The 12,217-nt window shown below is 38.8% G+C and overlaps 1 protein-coding gene across 11 annotated transcripts in view; it reads right to left on the bottom strand.

Moving 5' to 3' along the window:
• Positions 1-12,217, bottom strand: part of EXOC2 (exocyst complex component 2) — a 130,432-nt gene that overhangs the window by 95,723 nt on the left and 22,492 nt on the right. For all 11 annotated transcript variants that reach the window (XM_078393414.1, XM_078393412.1, XM_072998560.2 and 8 more), the window contains exon 5: positions 2,214-2,327. In XM_078393414.1, coding sequence (XP_078249540.1) covers positions 2,214-2,327 — 114 coding nt within the window. The remainder of the gene's footprint in view (positions 1-2,213; positions 2,328-12,217) is intronic.

The following is a 12,217-nucleotide window of genomic DNA, read 5'->3' as shown; positions in this document are numbered from 1 at the left end:
GTCCTTGATGTCGATGTCGACTTCAGTCTTGAGGTAGACTTCAACTTCTCCGCTTGGTGAGGAGAAGGAGTTGTTGGTCTAGAGACTGGCCTAGGAGGCTCCTGGTGATTGGGTCAACGATCTGGGAACAGTGCAGAGTCCATGGCAACTGAAAGTGGATTGAGGGATTTCTCCCAAAGGTAAGATTGCAGTCTCCGAAGTCGCAGCTTAAGTGCAGGCTTTGTGAGTCTTTTACACTCGGGACAAGAAAGGCCCGGGGCGGGGGGAGGGCATAAAAGACAAGGGAAAAATTGGAGGGAAGATGTGGGGAATGGGAGGGATCGGCAAAAACGAGGGAAGATAAAAAGGCTGAATTAAATTGAAGGTAGAACAAAGCAATTTAGAGGGGAAACGTCCAACAAAAAAGATGATTAAAATAACAGAAGAAGCAACTACCGATTGCAGTAAATGCTCAATCGCTCTAGCTCTCTCTGAAATAGGTCTAACTTAAGCAGAGGCTAAAAGGAACTAAGGGGATTTCTGGTGGGCGGAGCATGCACTCCATGGGGGAACGTCCCACTAATCACATGTCTTTAAGTTCTAGAAACTTCAGAGAACCACCCAATTGTGTGCATTCACAGAGGCCATGAAGAAGAAGCAGTAGGACAGTTCTGAAACAACTTGACATCAGTTGTTCTCCATAAAAAGGTTATCAGTACTGCCCAATTTAATCCTACGATGGCAATAAGCGCTTTATTAGGTCATCTACATTTTTAAAACAGATAACAAATAGTATTTGCAAAAGGACAAGGCGGGGAGGAAACATTCCCTTCCCACTTTTTTTAAAAAGAGGAAGATAACAAATAGACAGCAGCCCACAATTGTGTGACTCAGTAGACCAAAATGTCATTTGTATGGATCTTTCATCTCTTGGTTGCTGTTACTAATTTGAAATAATAACTGCATCTTTGCCTTAAAGTTTTGGCTTTCTACCCTTGTACTTTTGTTTATTCTTGTCATAATGACAAATGTACTTGGTTCAGTGAACATGCCAAGAGGAGGGCTATTCTATTCCATTTAAAAGAGTAAATATGTAACAGTGAACTCTAAACTATGAATTATGGCTACTATCGAGGACCAGATTCTGTGACATAAAAAGAGGGGGAAAAAACAAACTTGGGGATACATGAAGTAGTGAATAGTATAATGGAATCACAAAATAGAAAACAACTTCTCATCTGGTTTGGATGCAAAATACTGGGGATGCTTACCCTTTAAAAATAAGACAAATGAAGGTAATGTCTCATAATGAGTTTAAATTAAAGGAAATATTAATACTGTATTAAAATCAGTAGTAGACACAAGATTTGATCCAGATTAAGTTAACTAAATTCCAATCCCACCAATTTTAGTAGGACTAAAGTTCAGTTAACTTCATCTGGAACCACTCCATAGTTACTGACCTATGGCTAACATTTATGCCGATATAAACCAGATAAAGAAAAAAAGGTACCTGGAATAAAAGCAAAACAAAACACACTCTTGTAAGAAAGACTAAAGTAGCTTTGTAGATGTAAGCAGCTACAGCACTCAACAGTTTTGAAACAAGAAAAAAAGTGGTGCGGAACTTGCACATATTTCGAAAGGAAGGGTATGTAACACTTTTATAGGACCAGTAGCAAATGAAAACAAGGTTGCTTTCAAGTCCAGCAGGATCCTTCATCAGACTGCAGAACTTGAAGAGCATGGGGAGAAGCAGAACAGTCCAAAAGTCATTGTGACTAGATGTACCAGCACCAGGATCTGAAGTAAAAAAGCAAGGTTCCAAACTGTGAAGAGCTTTTTAAGCTAGCACTTATATTAGTTTTAACTCAGATCCTTTCTCTGAAACATCTGGTCAGGATGACCTTTGAAGTTTTCTGCTTCTCCCTCTGCCATCTCAAATTCGACAATAAAAGCACTACCAAATAAAAGATTCCTTTTGGTGTCATTTACACAGGGCTGCCTCAGGGCTGTTGCTGCTTAGTTATGAGCCACTATGGATTGTTCCCAAATCTAAAAACAATACATTACAGTCTCAGAGTTGGGGTTCAAACCACAACTGTGGCTTTTTACGGACACATAAGCTTATGAACAACTCACCCGCACATAGGCCCAACACTATTCATAGCTGTCAATGCCAGTGTTCTCCAGACACAACTAAATTATTCATACAAATGTCAACAACAACTAACCTTGTTGTTGAATGGTTCTCTATCAAATACCAGGTAGCAGAAAAATTTTCACTGGTGAAATCAGCACTCATCCCAGGAAACAAAGCTTCGAGCTCTTTCTGTGGAAACTTTCCTCTGAAAAATTAAGAAAAAATATTCTCTGAAAAAAAGGATGGGAATAATCTTTTACTTTGATAGAGGCACACAAAAACCAGCTTTCCCTTCAGATGAAACACAAAGAATTCAAGTCATGCATGTACACATATCAAAGGATCAAAATATATCTTATACAAAAATAATTGCAAGCTTGCAGCAAGGAGCATTGAAAATACTGACAATATTTCTGTGTTTCTTTGGTACATGGAGTTCTGAGAACAACTGTTTTACTGGGTAAGACCAGGATCTATGTAGGCCAGACTTTGGTTTCTTAGAACAGACTAAGTCCTGTTTTCTCCTCCCACATTTCTCACTGAAAGCTACCCTGTCTCTGAAGATTAAGAGTGAGCAATGTTCCAGAGCAGCCATTCCCAGTGGGTGCCATATGGCCCCCTGTGGACCCGTGGCACATTTGAAAGGGGCCACAAATTTATCTGTTTATCCTTGTATGCCCACAGCCTGTTTGATAGGGGCCCTGAAACCCGACAAGAGCTCCTAAAAGGACCATTGTCAAAAAAAAGGTTGAGAATGGCTGTTCTAGAGTTTGGGGGCCAAATTATTGTATTCACGAAGGCTTTCACGTCCAGGATCTAATGGTTGTTGTGGGTTTTTCAGGCTCTTAGGCCGTGCTCTGAAGGTTGTTCTTCCTGACCTTTCGCCAGTCTCTGTGGCTGGCATCTTCAGAGGCCTGGAGTAGGAACTCTGTCCATGCTCTGCTGCTGTTTGTTGGATAGTTGAGTATTTATAGCTGTTGGAACAGAGATAGGGTGATCAGCGTGTTTTTTGTTGTGGGTGTATTGTTGTGATAAGGGGGAGAGACTATCTTTCAATGTGATTGATGGGTGTCGTTAGCTGGTCTTTTTTGTGCAATGATCCCTGGCCCTTGTGGCTGGGTAGAGATTATTGTCCTTTTGCAGGCTGTATTTTTCAGTATTGGGAGCCAGGCCTTGTTTAGTTTCAGACCTTCTTCTTTTTTGTTGAAGTTCTGTTGATGTTTCTGGATTTCAATGGCTTCCCTGTGCAGTCTAATATAATGATTGCTGGTGCTGTCCAGTACTTCAGTATTTTGAAATAGAATTTCATGTCCAGCTTGTTTTAGGGCATGTTCAGCTACTGCTGATTTTTCCAGTTGTTTTAGTCTGCAATGTCTCTCATGTTCTTTGATTCTGGTGAGAGTACTGCGTTTTGTGGTTGCAATATATACCTGTTCACAACTACAAGGTATCCGGTACACTCCTGCAGTGGTGAGGCGGTCTCTTTTGTCCTTTGCTAACCATAATATTTGTTGTATTTTTGTGGTGGGTCTGAATACTGTTTGCAGGTTGTGCTTTTTCAAAAGTTTTCCCATGTGGTCCATGACCCCTTTGATGTATGGCAGAAATACTTTATTTGTGGGTGGCTGTTTTTCCTCTTCAGTTTGGTGTTATTTTCTTGGTTTGATGGCTCTTTTGATTTCATTCTTAGAATAGCCATTTGCCTGTAGGGCCCAATTCAGATGGTTAGGTTCGGTGCTGAGAAATTGAGCTTCACATTTCCAATTTGCATGGTCTACAAGTGTTTTGATTATGCCTCTTTTCTGTCGTGGGTGGTGGTTGGAGTTTTTGTGTAGGTACCGGTCTGTATAGGTGGGTTTTCTGTAGACCTTGTGTCCCAATAAGAGGTCAGTTTTGCGTATGGCCATGACATCTAAGAACAGGAGTTGGCCTTGTCTTTTTCCACGGTGAATTGAATATTTGGGTGGATGCTGTTTAGATCGTTTAGAAATTCTTCCAGTTTTTCTTCACTGTGGTTCCAAATTGTGAAGTGTCATCTACATATCGGAACCAGACTGTGAGTGTGAAGGGTGCCGAAGCCAGGGCCTGTTTTTCAAAATGTTCCATGTAGACGTTTTCTATAACTGGGCTAAGGGGGGTCCCCATGGCCACTCCATCTGTCTGTTCATAGAACTCGTTATCCCACTGAAAGTAGCTGGTCACTAGACAGTGTTGGAAAAGGGCCTTGATGTCTTCTGGGAAGATCTGCTGGAGGAGTGTCAGAGTGTCCTTTATTGGTACCTTGGTGAATAGGGATACTATGCCAAAGCTGATTGGTCTGTCCCCAGGACTGAGTTTTAGGGTGCTGAACTTGCTTTAGAAATGTCCTGAGTCTTTGATATACGATGAGGTTTGTCCAAAGTGGGTCTGTAGGAGGGTGGCTAGATATTTTATTTATTTGTTTGTTTGTTTGTTCGTTCATTCATTCATTCATTCATTCATTCATTCATTCATTCATTCATTCATTCATTCATTCATTCATTCATTCATTCATTCATTCATTCATTTATTTATTTTATTTATTTATATCCCGCCTATCTGGTCGGGTCAGGACCACTCTAGGCGGCTAACAACATAAATAATACAATAAAATTAATATATAAAACAATTATTAAATGGTAAGACATTACACAAGGTGGGAGGAACAATAAGAGAGGAAAAAAGGTGTTAAGGGGTGTCAGGGATTATCTGACGGGAAGGCCTGCCGAAACAGCCATGTTTTTAATTGATTCTTAAAGATACCCAGCGAGGGGGCCACACGAATCTCAGGAGGTAAATTGTTCCAGAGGCGAGCAGCCACCGCCGAGAAGGCCCGATTTCTTATCTTTTCCTTCCGGGCCTCTCTCGGCGTTAGGCTCCTCAGCCTCACCTCCTGGTTCGCACGAGTGACATATGCCAATTCATATGTCGGGGAGTCGGTGGCACTTACAATGGGCCTGAGTGGACAGGACATTTCATAAGCAAGATCCAGCAGATCTTCCCAGAAGACATGAAGGTGCAAAAACACCCAGAACAGTTTTTAGAAAGTATAAAGCAGCACCTTACCTTAGCAGGCAGCCTCCTCGGATCGCACACTCTCTAACTGCCAGGGCGAAAGAGCTACAAAGAAGCAGCCTCGTCGCTACCTACAGTTAGCTATTTGAATTTCCCGCCCTTTCCCCCTGCCTTTTTTCTGTTCGTAAGTCAAAGCTACGTTCATAAGTCAAAGTAAATTTTGTCAATGGAGCTGTTTGTAACTCAAAATGTTCGTAGGCCAAGGTGTTCGTAAGTCAAGGCACCACTGTATATAGATTGACTACTGAATTATCCACCTCAAGAACAATGTCTCTGAGAGAAGCACACTGCTTTAATGATAGGGAGAAGCATACTCTTTTATATTCAGAAAACAAACTGTTTTTGTGAGCCTTATCTCTTGGACATTTGGGAAACAGTCACATTGTATTCTTAACTCTAAAGAGGCAACATACAGTATGGGTTTTTCCAAGAAAAACTCCATTAGTGCTAGTCTATCTTGTTTATGGGAAGAACCTCTGTGCTGAGGTCATCTAGCCCTGCCCTTTTAAAGATGCCAACTTTTAGAGCTGGTCAGCTCAGATATGTCTGGTCTTTTCATATTATTCATTCTATGTTCTGTAACTGCCCTTCTGAGTGCCTATCAAATATCACATTTTTGCAGTAAAGTTCTACGTTCTACGTAAAGTAGAACTTTCCAGTGGGCTTTTTGTTGGTGCTAATTTTATCCGTGCTTCCACTACTTTCATGTTGATGGTTTTCTTTTTGTTTTTCCTCTTTTTAGATCACAATGTTCATTATATATTTTAACATGTCTTATTGTTTTAATCATTTGTATGCAGTGCTTAGACAAAAGGATGGCAGGCAAAAGACAAAATTAATCACTGAAATCCTGTTGCTCAAATGATACCTGCAGAAGGCAAATGGTGTAACATCCAGTCAATTCTAGCTGGCAGTAACAAGTTGCTGCTAGGATTCTCAGAGAAGGACGTGTGCCCCCCACTTTATGTGTGCTTCAGATCCTGGTTGTTAATTGCCCGTTAGAAGTTACTGAATGTTACACTACTTGCCTTCTGAGTACACAATTAAGTCACAGGATTTCATTCAAAAATAATTATATGCAAATTTAATATAATCTATATATTGTAGCTTATATTAAATTATATAAATTACATATAGATTATAGCTAAATATAATATAATATAATATAATATAATATAATATAATATAATATAATATAATATAATAAGAAATTCCTACATCCTGCCTCCCCCAACCTAGGTTTGTTACAGATCTATAGATTAGTTGCAAAAGTAGTCCCTTTGTAAAATAAGAATCAGCTCAATATTTTGAACTCGGATATAAAATTCATGAGAATATTATTTCACATCTGAATGATTTTTTTAACAGCACAAGGGATGCAGAATATTGTGTCCTGTATTGATTTCTAATTCTGTGTCCTGTATTGAAAGCAATTACAGCCTTTTAAAACATGCAGGAGCCAAATCAACTCAGGCCACCAGGGTGAGGAACATCAGATAATTTCCATTAACATAAACAACTCTATTCTAGTAAGTGCTTTGATTACCATAGTGCAGCTTGTCAAACGGATTGATGACAATATGTGAGAGAGCTGGCTCCGCTCATAGTTTATGTTTTCATTACATTCCACTGCCAAATTAATTTCCAGAAACTTGCTTACTGTCTCAAACACTGTGGCCAGGCTGTTAACAGTAACAATAGTGAGACTAGGATATCTGTCTTACATGAGTGGTGAGAATCTCAATACTGGGTGGCAAAAGCAGGCTAGTAACCAAAGAAAGATTGTGCTGACATACCTGAAAATCGCCAAATGCTGTTAAGCATCTGATTTATCATAAAAACAAAATAAAAATGTCAGACCAAGAACGATTTAACTTCAGATACTCTTCCTTTTGACTGGCTCAATCAAGAGTGTGTAGAGGCAAAAAAAAAACCTCATTACAATTTTGGCAAGTTCTTTATGAGACAACTCTGGAAGTCAGATCAGATATGCATGCACATCACTCAATTTTGCATCATATGGCTTATCAACGTTTTATGACTTATATCAAATTCAATGAATCATTTCTGATGGCTAAAGTGATATGATATGGTTCCCACAATACTTTGATTCTTTATGGGTTATTCATACATGCACGACACTGAACGGGGCTCCTTAATTATTCACTTTTCCTGAATATTCAGCTACTCATTACACTAGAAATGCTTTTCCCCCCAGCATCAGCCAGTTTACAAGTTGTTCCCATTTCTAGAAAAATGTAACATTATTCATAAATGTCCAAGTTACACTCTAATACTACTAAAGTGGTGCCCCGCATAGCGACTATAATCTGTTCCGAAAAAATCGTCACTATCCGGATTCGTTGCTATGCGGGGCAAAAGAGCCCATAGGAACACATTAAAACACATTTAATGCGTTCCTGTGGGCAAAAAACTCACTGTTATCTGGAAATCCTCCATGTGGCCGCCATTTTCGCTGCCCGGTAAGCAAGGAAAGGGCACGAAAACACTGCGGGCGGCCATTTTCTTTACCCGGTGGCCATTCTGGAACCGCCAATCAGCTGTTAGAGAAAACATTGCTATCTGAAAATCGGTAAGCGAAACGCTTACCAATTGTGACGGACAGGTCAGGAACCACTCCTGTCCATCACAGTGGAACCCTGATTCAAGAGCCAATAGCTGTACAGAAAATGTGGGACTAGGGATATATAAGAGAATGGATGACAGTTAAAGGGCAGTTAGGGTGTGTGTTAGTTTTGGAGTTAGAGTTAGAGAGGACTTCAGTTAGGGATGAAGTTGGGACCTAAGTTAAAGAGAAGAAGTTAGGCAGTTAGGACTAAAAAAAAAAAACCAGAGAAACAAACAGGGGAACTGGGTTCGTGACACCGATCATCGCAAAGCGATTTTTGGCCATCTAAAACATCGTTATGTGATCGCTTTTGCGATCACAAAAAACGCGTCGCTATGCGGATTCGTCGTTAAACGAATCGCTCGTTATGCAGGGCACCACTGTATTATATCGCTTGCTATTTGGGGCTGATCCAAAAATACAAAGTGGACAAGGAAAAACATTATATTGAATGTGATGCTCATGTGACTCTATTTCTGCATCAGCTATCTTCGTATCCAAAAGGAGGCCAAGCTAGAGAATACATTTAGCCTGGGTATCTGGCTGTGGAGGTAGAGGTTGGGAATTCAATTCCCCGCTATGCCTCCCTAACAAAGGATTGACTCCATGGTCCATAGGGTCCCTTCCTGCTCCACAGTTCTAAGATTATTATATGATGTGTTGCTTTCTCAGCTAAAAGACATCTTTAGTGACAAAAGACATCAAAGTACTGCTCTTAACTTACATCCTAAATGATATGGGTCCAGACTATCTGAGAAACTCTGTCTCTTCATACTCTTCCTGACTTTACAATCTTGATCTTCGGGAGCGAGGGGTTTTCTTTTGGTCCCAATGCACTCACAGGCATGCTGGAGAGGGCCTTTTCAGTGTCTGCTCCCAGGCTATGAAATTCCTTTCCACAACACTTCAGGCTGGGCCCTTCTGTTCTTCTGCTGGCAGGCAAAGACCTTCCTTTTCAGGCAGGTTTTAATACCTGAAATCTGTTCATACCATAAGACCAAGTGTAACTTTCCATCCATTCCTCCTTGGTATCCAAACTGTCCTTGCTACAAACACTCAGGGGCATGAGGGTGCATCCACCAAATCTTGAGATGCACATACCCCTAAGAGCTGTAGCAATGGTGCTTTCTTTACCAGAGAGGAATGGACAGAAAGTTACATTTGGGCTTATGCTACAAACAGATTTTAGCCAATACATAAAGTAGAGTTGGAGAGGGGATTTTAAGGGGACAACTATTATTTTATCTTTTAAAATCTTTTAGCATTTGTTTTAACTCATTTGGTTAATATTTTAGCTTATACTTTTAAATAATTATTATGCTTAATTGATTCTTAATAATGTGATTTTTAAATTTTTTATTGCTTTTTTGTTTGTGTTTTCACATCCTTTGAAAGCTGCCTCTATGGGGAGAAAAAGGAGGTAGATATTAAATAAATAAATGTTTTAAAAATCTACTTGTTCCAAGAGTATTTCTTACTTCCATGCTTTGTTTTGTGATTGGTCACTGGAAGATACACATAGGCTTAATTTGCAAGTTTGATTACTGAAGAACTGTAAGGAAAAATGGTTGAATAACAGAGAATACACTGTTCCCTTAAAATCTAACTTGATCCTCAATCTTATTTGACTCTTGGTTTATTTCCAGTTTCTTTCTGTTATTACCAACCCAATGATTCTGTTTGATTAAATTCTTTTACTAAATCACATTGTCTTTTTTCCTTTCATTTACTTAACAATTTGAGTTTTTGACATAGTATTAAACATTTAGATCTATTCTGGGTTTTGGTGAATCTATAATTCTTCTTTTTATGTTTTCTATTCTTTAAAAAATAACTTTCCTATTTCCACCTTTCAATACCGTTCCTTAAGGAAATATCCTGGTCCCCCTTCCTCTTTGCCTAAGTGTTAATAACATGCATTATTTGGCTAATGCACCACATCTCTGCTTTGCTTCTTCTGATGTACCCTTCGCACAGACCTGCTTGACATAGCTGTTTTTATTTTATGCTTTTTCTACTACTTTATCTAAATTTAATCCACTAGTTTCTTTTTTTCTCTTTCTGGTAATACTTTTAGCCTTCTTCTTCCTAAGTAAAGAACAATACAATCTTCTGTGACTTGCCTCTTTTTCTTTTTTTCCATTAAACCTACTGTATAACTTGCTATTTTCAACTCTGAAGTAGTGTAACAACTCATTCTGTTTTATTTCTTCTGATGAAAAAGACTATTACTTTATTGTTTCTGCCTTCATTACTGCAATTATCTTATTTCTGGTTTGCTTCTTTTTCAACTTTATCCTTACATGCAGTTTTCTGTTTCTAATTTACTTGTGTTTTTCTTTTGGTTCTGTCATAATTTCCATTTTGTCATCAGATCCAAAGTATGTCATTTATTTTTATTTCTAAATATCTTCACTTTCAGGTTCTTCTTACTATACATTTCCTCCTCTCTCTCTCTCTCTCTCTCTCTCTCTCCTTTAAAATATCATTTTCATTTGGCACTGTGCTTTGACTAAAACCTGCCTTCATCTATTCCAAATTTAAATGCTTACTGTCCTTTTTATTTGGAATTCACCCCTTCATACTTCTCTCTCCTTGCATCCCTTTAAAAAACAGGCTTTGTCAACATTTTGCTTCTAGCCTTCAATACCCCTTCTCTGCCTCTTTTTCTCTTCCATTTGCCTCATTTCTACTTGTCTAACAATTCTGGCCTTTCTCACTGTGAGCTTGTGATTAGGATCTATTCTTTTAAAATAACTATTACACAGTAGAGTTTGAGGCACTTATAAACAATGATCATCATCAATGACAGAAATGATCCAAGCAAATGGAAGGGAAAATAAGTAGAACAGTGGCATTACCAAAATGAGGAATGCTGCTGAACTTTGACAATTTAAGAGTGAATTTTCCCAGTCTGAACCCCAACCTTTTGTAAGTTCTGATTCAGTTTACAGGTTGTTTGATTGCATGATCAGCACCAGCTCTTCCAGTTGTCAAAGCCACTTTCTTTCTTTTCTTGCAAAAACCATGACAGCAATAGAAATGGGTTGCTATGATGGCCTTATTATTTGGACCAAAGAGATGCAGTTTCCTGGGTATTTACATCTTGTGACCAAAGACGTAAGAAATCCCAGGCCACTATCCATGGACTTCTCAAGTTCAGGAGCCTATTTTTTCACACATATTCTACTATCTAATCAAAGGTTAAGTAATACATTTCTCATGTCTTGGCTATTTAGGGACTAGCTAATGATAATGGACAGTTGCCAGAAGGGCTTACAAATGGCTTTAGAAGATTTCTACTCCTGTCACTTCCCTAATATTACCAATGGAAGTATGGTGAGATCTATATATTAAAACAAGACCAGGCTTTAAAGCAAGATAGGCAGATGCTGAGCCGAAACTGGATAATTTTAGATAAAGGTACTTCAAATCAAGCTCTTGGAAGATCAGCAATTTCCAACACTGTGCAGTTTAAATACCACCAAGGAGCCCATATCAGATCATGTCAGTACAGCCTTAACTTGGAAACTAGGTGAAGAATAATCCATCAATAAGTGCTTCTAAAGAAATGGTCCAGTAGTATGTATTCCCTTAAGTGAATGTAGTTATATGCGCAGTATGACACATTTACTTGTTTTCGTTCAAAAAGAGATGTAAATATATATGCTTTGTAAAAATAGCTTTTAAATAATCAAAAAGTCCAGAGGTACTGTACTGAATTTTGTATACGTGACCCTATAAAAGCTATTTAAGCCTCAAACTGGGCAGTTCTACTGGATACTGTCTGTGAAAAGTAACATGATCTAGATTCCAGTGGATTTTATAGGTCATGAAGAGCCATTTTAAGTAAATAAAGACTGGATGGCAACCACCATAAACAAACTAAGTTACCATATACATTCTCTCTGTCTGGCATCAGCCAGACTCCAAGGAGCAAAAGTTTGTACCAGCTGTATTCTGTTACTCATGCATGCAGGAGACCTATAGAAAGGATGCGAAAATAGACTAAACAGAGCAGACCCAAAGGTGTTAACGAGGTCTTTCCCCAACAACAGGACAAAGGACAAGGATGCTCTCTAAAAAAACCAAATGCTAGTGTAAATCTGGATATGGACAAAATGTAATACAGTACTGATATGGCAGAATGTCTCTTAGGCAATCCAGCCAAGTGACACAATGAGAAACAACACAAGAAGCAAGCAGTTCTATAAACTGATGGCAAAGTTTTACAGTCAACGGATAGTTCCTTTTCCATATATAATTATACCAAAAATTGGCTATTTCTGGTAAAATCTTTGTCATCACAAGAAAAGATTCATATATTCCATTAGGTGGCAGTGTATGATCAGAAAGCTCTATCATGAAAGTGA

This window comes from Pogona vitticeps, chromosome 4 (assembly GCF_051106095.1).
Source record: "Pogona vitticeps strain Pit_001003342236 chromosome 4, PviZW2.1, whole genome shotgun sequence".
NCBI classification, from domain to species: Eukaryota; Metazoa; Chordata; class Lepidosauria; order Squamata; family Agamidae; genus Pogona; species Pogona vitticeps.
The sequence above is the reverse complement of the archived record's forward strand: the minus strand, read 5'-3'. Positions and strand labels throughout refer to the sequence as shown.